General features: G+C 44.8%; 1 protein-coding gene across 1 annotated transcript; it reads left to right on the plus strand.

Annotated features, from left to right (window-relative positions):
* Positions 1-3,063: 3,063 nt before the first annotated feature.
* On the plus strand, positions 3,064-14,030 carry GEM (GTP binding protein overexpressed in skeletal muscle; the record flags this gene model as incomplete). Its single annotated transcript, XM_084229790.1, has 4 exons — positions 3,064-3,403; positions 10,548-10,624; positions 12,039-12,243; positions 13,753-14,030. The coding sequence occupies exons 1-4, from the start codon at positions 3,073-3,075 to the stop codon at positions 14,028-14,030; spliced, it is 891 nt and encodes a 296-aa protein (XP_084085916.1). The 5' UTR covers positions 3,064-3,072.
* Between the last annotated feature and the right edge of the window lie 388 nt (positions 14,031-14,418).

Below are 14,418 nucleotides of genomic sequence, written 5' to 3' on the forward strand. Positions count from 1 at the left end.
TAGCACAGAGTCAGTGATAAGAAACCCTTGAATGATTCTCTGGCATCTTCTTTCCCCATATCTGTAGCCAGTCCCTCTTGCTTAAGCACAGAAGGAAAACTTGATGGAAGCGAAGGACCCCATTCAGGAAATCATGCTATCCAGGATCTAGTCTAGCTCTGATTTACTGAATAGTTGTCAGCCCTCTGGGTCTCTGCTTCCTTACGTAAAAAATAAGTAGGAAGTCTGAGCCTGAGTGCCTGGGACTAAAGGAGCTCTGAGTTTTCATTACTCTGTGGCTGCCAGCTTGGAGCCTATCAGGTCTCAGCAGCTGGTCACTGGGATAATCCTCAAAACAGATAACTGTGGGCAGGATCACTGAGAACGGACTCTAATCACAGCCCACACCAGCTACTCAAATACACGCGGGTGCCTTTGGCTGTTTCCTGGTGCTACCAGCCAACGCAGAGCTGAAACTGGCTGGGAAAGTGGATGGACGTGTTGGAAAGGCCAGTGTCATCTCCAAACACAGTGTCTGGGACATGCCCATGTCCCCAGAGAGAGGTCACTGAAACCCATCAGTTGGCGTTGCAGTAGAGTCAGGAAAACCGGGTTTTGAATCCTGACTCTCCCCTTATTTGAGCTGGTGACCTTGGGTAGAATGGGGGGGGGGTATCAGTATACCTGACTAAAAGGATTGAGGTACCGTAGAGGCCCCACTGTACCTACCAAGTAGCAACTCTGAGGTACTTGGCAAATGGCAGCAGCAGTAGTAATTATTATTAATACTCTGTGCCCTTTATTCACAAGAGTCTCTCCGGGGACATAAGTCCCAGAGCCTGGTTCAGGGCTCCGACCCATGGCTGGGAGGCACTGGCTCCATGCCCAGGCCCAGCTATGCCAGGGATCCTGGGACAGAGATGCTGCTGATTGGGATACTGATTAAATTCCCTGATTGAGGAGCCTGGGCATCCTGGCCCGGAGCAGAAGGGGCGCAACATCGAGCAGTCTGCTCCGCATGGCTAATTAAGTTACTTTTCAAAACTGCCCTTTTCAAGGTCTAGGTCCCTTTCCTCACCTCTCTGGCTCCTTCTCTCTGGGGGCAGAGAAGGCAGACAAAGCCTCCTGGGGCTCTCCTCTCTTCCCCTTCCAGAGAGGTGACAGGAGGCAGGCAGAGGCTGTTTTCCTTGCAGAAGCTGCGGCCTAACACTCGCCCTGGCCACTCTGCAGCCCCATCCTAGAGCCCAAAAAGTCTCTGCGGGCCCAGCTGATTCCTGTTTTTGGCAAAGTTGGACTCACAACTCAGACCTGCCTCTTCCTCCATCCTTTATCCCGACAGCTCACAAGTGTTTTTGCTGGAAAGTGAAATTAAGTGGCATTTAGTGTATTTTTCCATCTTCCTGGGTCCACCTGGTAAAAATAAAATAAAACAAAATAAAGGAGCCAGGGATGGAGCTGGCGTTATTTTTCAAAAGGGGAGAGCGGAGCCACGTGATTTGCGAGTCAACTGCTTTAGCAAAGTGGCTGCAACTCAGAGTTTGCTGCAGAGCCGCCCCCTCCCAGCGGGGGCGCTGACGTCACGGAAAAGCCCCGGCGCGGGCAGCCCGGCCCGCTATAAGCCCGGCCGCGGCGGCTGCGGGCGGCGGGCACGGACGGCGGCAGCGCTGGCACCGCGCGCGCTCCGCGGCCCCGGCAGCGCAGGGCGCAGACGCGCGGACCCACAGACACAGCGACCCACGGACGCACTCCCGGCCCGGCCAAGTAAGCGGGGCGGCTCCGGAGCAGCCCTCCCGACTTCGGAGGAGAGATTGGGGAGGGAGCGGACGTTCCCAGCGCGCGCAACTTTTAAGTTCAGAGCCTTTGGAACGCGCAGTCTGCGCTGTGGTTTTCTAGTCCGGGGCTGAGTTTAAGGTGCGAAGGATGCTTTTGTCATCGGCAGCCTCCTTCGGTCAATTCTGTAGGAGCAGCACCTTGTACAGACTGTGTGGTTAGAGAACAGCCCTCGATGATACCGCACGCTTTTGTTGTTTGAATGCACATCGGTCAGGGGAGGCGCTGCTGTGTGATTAAAAAATCGGCCGGTCATCCTGGTTCGTGGCCGAGGTGTTGGGGTGTGGAGTGTGGGGGTGAGTGTGGGTTGGGGAGTGGCTGTGCATTTCTCACTTGCACGAAGGAGCTGCTGATTGAAATGATAACGCTTCTGTTTTATCTCTAGGCGCCTCGAAGTCCCTGCAAGGGGAGGGAGTTTTGGGAAGGGAGAGTTACAACTTTACTTGTTGTTGAATACTATTTAGGAGAATCTTTAGCCTTCCATTTGCAACAGCAAGGTGAAAAACAGTTGGATCCAGGAACTCACAGTGGACAATGGTTTAATAAGAATGCAGCATTTTCTCAGCAAATATGATAGGTCTGAATGTGAGCAGGTCATTTTCCTGCCTGGAGGAAGAGGCCTGGGACAGGGATGTTTTGAAAATGATGCTGGTGGGCAGGAGGGCAGAGCTGAGGCTAGACCTCAGACAGAAATCCCCCGACCCCTCCATATGGCCTATTCAGGCAGCTGGAGAGCATCAAAGCAACTTTACTAAACATGGAAGTTCCAATATGTGCTTGCCCGGTCCAGCCAGCAGGAGTGATGTCATTGCCACGTGTTCCCCACTGAGGCACAAAAGCCAGCTGGATGCTGGTGCAATTAAGAACCGGATTTAGACACCAGCAGCTAACCTGGCTGGCTGGTCCTTAGCTCCATTAACTTGTTGCTTTTCACCCGTGGAGGCAGTTGGTTCGTCCTGGCTGTCTCTGTGCCAGCTCTCAGTGGAGATCCCAAGGCTTTTTTGAGGATGGAGGAAGCCCGTGGGCAGTGGGTGATGTTAACGGTACTTTTAGCTCTTTGCAAATGACAGTCTGCCTGAGGACGGAGTTACTAAATGTGCATGTGTGTGTGTGTGTCCCACAGAAAGCATGGGGAATGTTTCCCTATATTAGGATTACTGGGGTGTCACCCCATGATGACTGACCTTGCATTTGTACCCCCTGAGTCTTGCTCATGCTAAGGAATGCTAACATCTTGACCACTTTGCTCTCCAGGACCCAACCATGACTCTGAATAATGTCACCATGCGCCAGGGCAGTGTGGGCATGCAGCCGCAGCAGCAACGCTGGAGCATCCCTGCCGATGGCAGGCACCTGATGGTCCAGAGAGAGCCGCACCATTACAGCCACCACAACCATCACTCTGCAGCCGCTCAAGACCACTGCCGCCGGAGCTGGTCCTCCGACTCCACAGACTCGGTCATCTCCTCTGAGTCGGGGAACACCTACTACCGGGTGGTTCTCATAGGGGAGCAGGGGGTGGGCAAGTCCACTCTGGCCAACATCTTTGCGGGAGTGCATGACAGTATGGACAGCGACTGCGAGGTGCTGGGAGGTAGGTGGTCCAGCCCCAGTGGGCTTCTGTCCATCACATTGGTCCTGGCAGTAAGAGTGAGTGGGTGGGTCATTTATCTGCTGAGCGTGGGATTGCCGTTATGCATTCTTCGCATTGGCGGGGGTAACGAGTCCCCAGAAAAGCCCTGACACAGGCTTTTGGGACAGGAAAATGAAAATGCTTAGAGATAGAACCTGGACCAGAATGGGAATTTCTTTGATTCTAGCTCTGAAGGGCCTGGCAAGCAATTTGTAACACTAAATTTGGTGTTAATGACCCTGTTTTATAGGTGACTAATTAGATGTTTAGAAAATAAAGTGACTTTCTCGGGGCATAAATACTAGTAGATTCAAGAGGCAGAACCAAGGGGTCAGGACCCCACCTCTGGCTTTTGCCAGCTCTGACCTGGACCTTTCAGAGCTACATGAAGACATTGCCTTCTTCCATGGTTATATCAAAAACCAAACCAATTTGATAAACTGCTAATGTAGACTCATTCATCACCTTGTTTCTGTCAATATTAATCTTTTGAGAGTATAAAATAGTTTAAAATTTGTGTCTCAAATAAAAATCATAATTAAAAAAAAATTTGAAGGGTAACAGCGATGATACATATGTTTGTCTAGAGTCTTCGTTTCTTAAGACAATTTTCTCTGTATTTTAAATCTCATTTAAGATATTTAAGCCTTGCCGATTTCCAAAACTGACTTGAAGTGGCATAATCTAAAAAATGCATGTATTTCTCAAATGGGTGGAAAGCCTAACAGTATATTCTGGGCAATAACGGAGGATTTTGATGTTAATGGCGTTCTTAGAGTGTCTTTCAGCCATGGCTTCCATCTTAGCAGACATAAGCAGAGTAGCTGTCTGTCCCCTTTTCAGTTGTGTAAATGAAGGAAGAATCTTCCAGTGCTTGCCTAAGTGGCATGGTCTGTGTATGCGTTGCTGGGACCCACATCCTCATTATAGAATTTCCTAAGTAGTTTTGTGGTGTCTCCTTCACCCTTCCCTTGAAGCGTAGGGGTCCTTTTCCTTCTTCACTGCCGTCGGCCCGTTTCTATTGAACATTTTTCCTCTTTACTGTCTCCAATGTCAGGGAATTCTCTGCTTTAAGAGAAAGCTCAGAAACTGGGCTCTAAGTGATGACTCATTGATGTAACATTGATTCCGCACTTCCGGAATCTCGGGGACAATAGCTAAACAAGAGTCAAGGGGGAAATTGAACAAGAATTGTATCATTGATTTTTCTCTTTCTGAAGGCTGGTGGGTGATGTTGCTCTAGGAAAAAGGAAAGAAAGAACTAACTTGTAGAATAAACATTTATAATGGGAGAGGCACTTTATTGGGTACCTGAGATTTGCTATTATTTCAGTCCTTACAATTTCTGTGGTCTTATGAGTGAACTCAGGGAGACCAAGTGGCTTATCTAGAATCACTCAGTGGAGCAACTGGATTAGAATTTGGGATTTTATTATCTTTGTTTGGTGTTTTTCTCATTCTGTCATCGATGGGGAACCTACTGTGCCAGACACATATAAATTGATAATATTTACAAAAGTCACACCAAATTTGGTGTTAATGTCCCTGTTTTATAGTTGACTAAGTAGATGTTTATGAAGTCAAGTGACTTACCAGGGCGTAAACGCTAGTGCCTGATGTGGTGAGGGATTCAAACTTATTTGTGGTTGAACTCAAATCCTGTGTTCTTTTAAAGTACCCTGCAGCCCCTGGGTTTAGTCCAAATGCTGTCAAGTCCTGTGGCACTTTGGGCTGTCAGCCACATGCCTGGCACTGTGCCAGTGATGGATAAGGTGGTGCAGCCTGCCCTCTTAGGAGGAAGCTGTGTCAGTGGCTGTAATTCAGAACAGGGTGAAATTAATGAACACCTTAAGAAGTAATACTAAAGTGCTTTGGGGATTGACATAAGAAAGAGAGCAACTGAAAGTTGTCTTTTTTTGTTTTGCTCTTTTTTAAGATTGAGGAATTGAAAAGTTAACAGAGTAGACTTTAGAAAATGCTTGTCGGTTAGCGTGGAGTGGTACTCATCCAGAGAAGGATGGTATCCCCACGGGTATTGCGTGGAAAGACCAAATCTCCTGGAATTTGGGAAGACAGACTTCTGTATTCAGGAAACTTCTTTGTTTAGTAGGGGGGGAATATTTTATCTCCTCAAATAGTCTTTGACAGACTCTCCTCAGCGTCTCAGGTAACCCATACTATCCAAAGTGTCCTATTTGAATAATTTAATTTATAAATTTATACCACCTAGGACTATATCCCTGATCTGAAGACAGCTTTTGCTATCACTAGTTGACTTTCTATTTCCCAAAAAGGAGGATTCCCTAAGGCATACCCCTCCATTGTTGTTTAATTCAGCATTAAACATAAGGGAAAAAAATCTACATAATATTCTCATCATTACTGCTAATAGAGATAGATGTTATGGTTATATTATAATAATCTTATACCTCTCTGGACATAGGTCATGCCATTCATTAATTTCTAAACTGTTCCTGAACATATACTGTGGGTCTTAGTGAGGCCCTGTGGGGACACACCATGCAGAGGTGCTTACAGTAAGCAGCGGAGGTCAGATCAACTATAGATCAAGATCGGATGTCAGAAGTGTTTTGAAAAGAGGAACAAGGATAGTGCTGTCAGAATTCAGAGGGGACAGGTCACTTCTGGCTGTGCAAAACAGAAAATTGTTCCCAGAAGAGCTGTCTCTGAGGTGGGGCCTTAAGACAGCTAGGACTTGTAAACTCTGACATAGGTGTGAGGGCCGTGCACACACACAGGTAGTACAGAAAAGAACAAGCTTGCAATGTGCAGCGGGTTTGGACACCAGCTGTTAGGACTTAGCTGTGCTCCTGCATAGGTACTTAACCTCCTCAAGCTTCCTCATTAGTAAAATAGGAAACACACTACTTAGCGTAGTAGGATTAAAAGAGATATGAATTCAGCATGTAACGTATGCCTGGTAGGTCATAAGCACAGAATAGCATAAATTAGAGCCAATTCTGAACCTTCCTTTCTGGGCTGATCTTACAAAACTGGCACTTTTATTGCCTGTGGTCTTTCCACCTGGTCCTGCTTGGCTGGGACCCAGTGAGACTAGAGCAGACGTGAACACTATGGGAGGGAATGTTTAGAGGAGGTGTTTCTTTTAATCTTCGGGGAATCTGATTGCCTATGAAAACTGAAATCAGTAGAGTTTTTATTCATGGGAGGGAGCCTTAGAGGGGCAACTTGTGAGAGGATTTCTGTGCCTTTTTTTTTTTTTTTTTAAAGATTTATTTATTTATTTATTCATACAAGCACTGGATACAGTCAGAAGCGCGGGAGGGTGAGAGAATTCACCAGAGCCAGAGGGGAGAGCAGAGCAGGCAGAATGACAAAGTACACTGCTGAGGGGAGCAGCAGGCGGCTGGAGAGGTCTGCACACCATGTGGGACCCTCGCCCGGTGAGGGGCTGGGGATCAAACCAGTGTTGCAGAGGCTGCAGAGGCTGCGGGCAGCGCTCAACCACTGCACCACCGGGGAGGCCCTTCGCTGCCTTTTCTTTTCTTTCTTTATTTTTTTAAATAAATTTTATTTTTATATTCCCCATACAATTGCAACCCCCTTATTTTGACCCCAATCCCTCCCCTCCCCGGCCCCCATCCCCCATAGAGTGTCTCTGGTTCATAGTTGTTTGTTGATTTTGATTTTCACTTTCTTATAGTTATTCATTTTCCTGGTCCCTTATTTAAGTTTTCTAGATTCCTGCTATGAGTGAGACCATCCGGTATTTTTCTTTTTCTTTCTGGCTTATTTCGCTGAGCATGATCCCTTCCAGCGCCATCCATGTTGCTGCAAATTGCATGTGTTTATCTTTTTTGATTGCTGAGTAATATTCCATGGTATATATGTACCACATCTTCTTGAGTCAATTTTGGGGAGAAGGGACCTCCTCCATGCACAGTAGGGAGAGGGGTCAAAAGAAGAAAGAAATTAGGTGCACTAGTCCACAGAAAATGGCTACAGACCACAAGCTCCCAATCATAGTGAATAGAAACCCCACCCCACCCCATCAGGGTGGTCTTTCTTACTGTAGAGAGTATGCATATGTACCCCAGCCTTTCTCTAGAGCACTTATGAAATGAGGCCTTCCTGACCTGCCTTCACAAGCCCTGTTTACAAGCCTTTCTGATGTACCTTAATCTAGGGCAAATTACAAAGGACTGTCTATCTAGAGTCTTATCTATTGTACTACTTCCCCTTTCCTCCTTTGATTAGCACTTGAAAGGGCTAAAAGATTAGCAGCCCAGGAAGAGAAACCTGAAGGTTTTGTTTACTGGCAGCCTCTCTCCTAGAATGCAGAAGGCTGCCTCGAAGAATGCTTTGTGTATTTGCAGAATCTTTGGGGTGTGTAGCCAGAGGCCATACAAAGCCAGGTGTGGGGCTTTTGCACAAAGCAGGGTAGAAAAGTATTGGCTTAGCCTCCTGGGTTTCCAACACAATTTTCAGGCAGAGGTAAGTCTAGACAGAATGATCCTGTTAGGAGCTTCATGCATAGCAAGGCATTTTGACTACTTTGCAGCTGTAATCCTCAGTTTACTTTCTCTAGCCTTGGTCTGGTAGCCCTTAAACCAAGAGTAAGTTTAAGTTTACTTTTTCCCTCTGCTATTAGGATACAGTATGTTTCCATTTGAACTACTGGTGATTCAAGCAAGTCCCACGTACCTGCTTTTGTGTGAATGGTGCATTGAGAGCAGAGAGAGTGCTTTATTGAGTTTTCTGAGTGTAGAGAGAAAAGAGTAAAAACTCACAATGATAAGGGGCTGTCAGCCCTCCTTTATCTGGCTCTGATTGTTATAGAGCAACCCCGATATTAAACGGGTTCCTGGCTGTGGGTCCTCACCCGCGCGCTTTAAAGAGACTTATGAATACTCTACTACAGACACACACAAAAGGGTTAATAAAAGGTTTATTTACAAGAGAAAAAGAAAATAAGGAAAAGGTACAACTCAGGGAGAAAATAGGGAAATAAAGTCTTTAATGCGTCCTACCCGATCCGACGACCTGGAAACCCAAAGTCACTCTCAGAGCTGACCGGACGCTGCAAGCTGGCCGAGAGCCCAAAATGGAGAGCGAGAGAGAGCCCCCCAAAGCCCACGTGTCTGCCTTTTGTATCCACCTGGCTGCTTAACCCCACCCTCAGGTCCCAGCCACCTTCCCTTTGGTGGTGATGGGATTTGGAGTTCCCAGTGTCTTTGGCTTTGACCTGGGGTGGGGGTGGAGTCCACAAAGCCTACATGGAATTTGCTTTGGGACATCCTTTTCCCCCTAACATGATGATTTCCATCTTGTATAAGGGTCCCTGTTGAAGTAGTATTGTTAGGGGGAAAGGATGTCCTGAGATAATCTCATACAGGCTTTGTGGACCCCACCCCAACTCCAGACTAAAGCCATCAGGACATTGGGAAAGACAAATCCCATCACCACCAAGGGAGGGTGGCTGGGACCTGAGGGTGGAGTTGGGCAGCCAGGTTGGATATAAAAACCAAACACGTAGGCCTTGGGCTCTCTCTGGCTCGCGATCGCTCGCCTCCTGGCTTCACCGCTCCTGGCTGGCGGCGAACTCTGAGAGCGCCATTTTGGGATTCCTGATCGGCGGATTGGGTAGGACTCATTTAAAACTTTGTCTCCCACTTTTCTCCCAGAGCTGTACATTTCCTCATTTCCCCTTCCCTTGTAAATAAACCTTTTATTAACCTTTCACGTGTGCCTGCAGTAGAGCATTGATAAGTCCTTTTAAGCGCGCGGGTGAGGACCCACAGTCAGGCACCCCGTTTTGTATCGGGGTTGCTCTACAACAGTATGAAACTGTACTCTCCAGTAAGTCAAAGTGCACCCACTGGGATCCCATTCATGCTTCATATTGGGCATGCAAACATGATGTGCACAACAGGCCCCCAGTGGGTAACAATTACCATTGATTAAAGAATGACACCAAAGGAGGTGAGGTGGCAGAACTGACAGAAAGAACCATCTGTAGTTAACTTCTCATTTGTCCATGTTTTCCTTCCTGTCCTTCTCCTGATTCCAATTCTTTTTTTTAAATTTTTTTAAATAAATTTTATTTTTATATTCCCCATACAATTGCAATCCCCTGATTCCAATTCTTAAATGAGGAACACTAAACCTGGAACATTGCTTTTTATAAACGCTTCATTGTTATAAAACAGAAATACCCCAAAGAGATTCCAGGCAAAAGGAATAAGGAAAATGATAAAAATTATGATGAAATAATTTTTAAATGATGAAATTCACAACATACGCTATTTTGTAATTTACATATGCAAAACATATACCCCATAGTGAAAATGGAAATCTTGCAAAAATCCAAGTTAAGCCCCATTTCTCTGCACACTTTTCCCCTCCCTACCATGCACTAATTTTTTTAGGCTGGAGCTGCTTTGGCCCATTCTACTGTATTTACCCTTCCCCTACACTCATCTGGGCTCAAATGCTGGGAGGAAAGTTTCCATGACCAAGCAGAGTTGGCTGTGCTTCTGTTGTGCTCAAAATGGAAAAACAAGCCCATGTATTCCTAGAAAACTGTTTTTTTTTTTTAAGGATGAAAACTAGCCCAAACAGGGGTAGTTTCAAGATTTTTTTTTCACATGTCATAAAAGAGGAGAAAAGTCACTGCACTCAAAGTTCGTGATGTTGCTGGGGGGTGTGTAGTAACCCCTGAGGGAATCGCCTTGTGAGGCTTGTGAACTGGCTTGGAGTTCCACTGGGAATGAGTGTTTTCTCATCATTATCCATTGAGTCTGAATCCAAAATCCCAGTGTGAGTTTATCTCATGAAGGGTTTTCCTATATAAGAGTCCAGGGATGAGGAAAATGGTTGCCTTTCACTTCATGGGACTCAGTGATACACTTTCAGAAGATGCAGGCATTCTGCTCAGTAGGTGCTGGGGGTATATACACAGAATGTGTGGGTGGTGATTTAAAAGGTAATTTACCTTTGAATATTTAGCTGAATGTTTGCATAATTAATTGCATATTTAGTAAGTTTATTTTCTTAAGTAATTTTCAATGTGACCTTAGAATACGGTTTATTTGCCTTACTCCAATGTTCTTTTTTTTCCTAGAAGATACTTACGAGCGGACGCTGATTGTTGATGGGGAAAGTGCCACAATTATACTCCTGGACATGTGGGAAAATAAGGTATGCAGGGCTTGTAGTTCTTTATCAGTCCTTTAGGGCTTGCCTTCCAGTGGGCTGTTTGGGGCGAGCATGACCCTGCCCTTTTTGGTGTTCCTGATAAGGTGGGCTCATTTTCCTGATTAAAAGCATTTACTTCTGAAGTATGAGAGGATTCTAAAGAATAGGTCATTCACAAATGAGCTCTAAATAACAGATAAGAAAAATACAAAAATGCACGTTTGTATTAGGCGAAGCGCCAACAAGTATGGGTGATAATTTTATTTAAAAAAATTATTTTGAAGATTTATTTATTTATTTATACAAGTACTGGGTACAGTCAGAAGCATGGGGGGTGAGAGAATCCACCAGAGCCAGAGCGGATAACAGAACAGGCAGACCGACAAAATACACTTCTGAGGGGAGCAGCGGGCGCGGCAGGCGAGGTCTGTGGCACCATGTGGGACCCTCGCCGGCGGCCGGGGATTGAACAGCTCAACCGCTGCACCACCAGGGGAGGCCCTTATTTAAAAATATTTTTTAGACTTATTTAAATTTTCTTACATCTCTATTTTTGTACAGTATTTGATTTCTCACTGCAGGTGTAGTCCCCATAATTTTCCCACTACCATGGCACCCATGAAATGTCACCATAGTCCCTTGTGCTCTTTCCTCCCTTATTTTGACCCTTCTCTCTCTCTCCCCTGCTGTATGCCTCAGATCTATAGTTTTCCTGTAAGTTTTGTCTTTTCTCCTGACCTTTTGTTTGGTTTCCCTATATTTCACCTTAAGTGGAAACTATTTGATATTTTTCTTTTTCTTTCTGACTTACTTCACTTAGCATAATCCCTTCCAGCCCATCCATGTTGCTATGAATCACATGAGTTTATCTTTTTTTGTTTGGTGAGTAGTATTCCATAGTGTATATATACTACATCTTGATTATGGGTGATAATTTTAAATTATATCAAATCATATTATATGAAGTTGACACTCTCAATACTAGACTTCAACATTTGCGTTTCAAAGATTTTGGGCTCCTGGTTATATATGCTAGACATTTTGTTTATTGAAAATCCTTATGAAAGGATTCATAATTTCATCACTAGGGTACACAAAAGAAGTTTTTGGAACTCAGAATTGTAGTATCAATAGAAATTGGAAATGACATTTGGTAAAGTAGTTGTACAATTTATCAACTCAGAGTGTTGGAGGAATTGGAAAGATATTTTGGCCATGTAGGTCTTTATAGCCACCTGACATTTTATTGGCAGGAAAGAGCGATGCATTTTTGTGAGCTGGATTAAGTTTTCTTCTGTTCTCATATTGTCTTGGGTACTTTTGGATTCGCATATTGTTTTTTTTTTTTTTTTTTGCAAATTGGGTGCTCATTTGCCAGACCAACCTGAATTCATGGAAGATCTTCTCATTTCACTAGGGGGAGAATGAATGGCTCCGAGACCACTGCATGCAAGTCGGGGATGCCTACTTGATTGTCTACTCTATCACAGACCGTGCCAGCTTCGAGAAGGCATCTGAGCTGCGAATCCAGCTCCGCAGAGCCCGACAGACAGAGGACATTCCTATAATTTTGGTCGGCAACAAAAGTGACCTGGTGCGATGCCGGGAAGTATCTGTATCAGGTAAAAGAAGTGGTGCCATTACCACAGAACCTCTATGTTCCTTCAGACAGGTACTCTTTCCTTTCTCTTTCATGAAGGTAGAATCAGACTCATTAAAATATTACTTGGAGTTTTATGTCTGCTCTAAGACTCCTGTCTTCTCAGTTGATCATCTCTGTTCTGGTTGTTGCTCTCTTGTCCACCTGGCCTACCAGCAGGATTTAATCTCTTTATTCCCAAGGGTTTCTCTTGACGATTGTGACTAGGAATTTACTGGTAGTCCCCAACCTTGTTCTCTCTCTTCTTCAGAGAGATCTCAGGAGTTTAGTGAAGGTAGCATCTTCATGCTCTGGTTTCGGGGAACTCTGAGAATTTCATTGAGAATAAAAGTTCTACTTGGCTGCTTCTGGTTCCTTTAGACCCTAGAGATACCCTCTTACCTCCTACTCTTTGCTTCCTAAATTTCATTCAAGGCATCAGTCTGATCCATATATGCTTTTTCATACTTAGTACAGGGATGATTTCTGTTTGCTGAGTGGGCGCTCAAGTGCTTGTCGGGCCCTTGAGATTTTATTTTTCTAATATAGATTTGGTGCCTATATTTGGTCCCCATAATGTATGGCAAAAAATAAAATACTGTACTGCAGACCCAGATCAAGAGAAAGGAACCTGATAAAAATGAAATGTACACAGTTAATTTGGGAATGTCTTATTCCTAGCAAATAAATACGTACAGTAATCTTTTTTCCAAACCATAACTTGGACACAAGGATGTAGAACATAATAAAACACTTGATACTGAGACTGTTCTAGAGAAACTGGTTTGTATAGTTTGCTATGACTATATTAAAAACTTTTTTTTGAAAGAGAGGAAACCAAATAGTAGAATTTTTATTTTCAATTTAGGAGACCAGGTCAGGAGACAAAGTTAAAAGAGTTTGAACATGAAACACACCTGAAAACACACCTGCTACCGTCTTCATGAACCTCCTCAAACTTTCAGAAGAACCCCACTCCCCTCAGTTTCTTCATCTGTCTGAAAAGGACATGTGCTTTTTCAATATTGTTGTGAACATTAAAAAAAATGTTTATAAAGCATTTAACCTAGCACATAGTAAGTGCAATAGGTTAAGGCTATAATTTTTATTTTATTTTATTTTTTTTTTTGTGGGACCCTCGCCGGTGGCCAGGGATCGAACTGGCGCTGCAGAGGCTGCGGGCAGCTTCTCAACCCAGCACTCAACCACTGTGCCACCAAGGGAGGCCCTGTAATTTTTATTATAATTAATACTTTCTTTGAAATTGGACCTTCATATATTATGATGCACCAGATCTAAAGCATATTTCTTCCTGGGAGACTGCTTCTATTTATGCCCAGGGAGGACATGTGTCACATGGCCTCCTACATCCACTGTGTGGATGACTTAGAGTTACCTTGAGGAAAATTTAAAATCAGGCATCATCTGTGAGCCATGTAGGATCATACTCTGCAGAGCCTCTGACTTTCATCTCCCTTCCTTTCCTTGCCAGAAGGGAGAGCGTGTGCTGTCGTGTTTGACTGCAAGTTCATTGAGACCTCTGCAGCTGTCCAACACAATGTGAAGGAGCTGTTTGAGGGCATCGTGCGACAGGTCCGCCTCCGGAGAGATAGCAAAGAGAAGAATGAGCGACGGCTGGCTTACCAGAAGAGGAGGGAGAGCATTCCCAGGAAAGCCAGGCGCTTCTGGGGCAAGATTGTTGCCAAAAACAACAAGAACATGGCCTTCAAGCTCAAATCCAAATCCTGCCATGACCTGTCAGTGCTCTAGGCACACAGTCACTGAGATGTCCTCCCGATGGACATCATTGAAGGTCATTGGGACCAGTGATCTATATTAGATTGGATCCTTACATATTGTTAGATGTGGCTTCCCCTAGTGCAGCTTTTGGAAATTGACATGTCAGCCTCAAGGACACCATAATGCATGGGAAATGAAAGATCTTTGTAAAGTGTCAATATTTATTTACAAGGGAAAGCCTGACCTTGCTACTTGAACACCCAAGACTCATCAGAGGCCATGTTTTGTGTTCACATGTGTTTCCACTCTCCTTTGGATGGTAAAGAATTGAAACCTACAAAAGAATGCCTAGAACAAAAACATTTCATTATTACCAGTTTTGAACAATGTTCTGATAGGTGAATTTGAGGTCAATGGG

The sequence above is a fragment of the Talpa europaea genome, assembly GCF_964194135.1.
Source record: "Talpa europaea genome assembly, chromosome: 3".
Taxonomy (NCBI): Eukaryota; Metazoa; Chordata; class Mammalia; order Eulipotyphla; family Talpidae; genus Talpa; species Talpa europaea.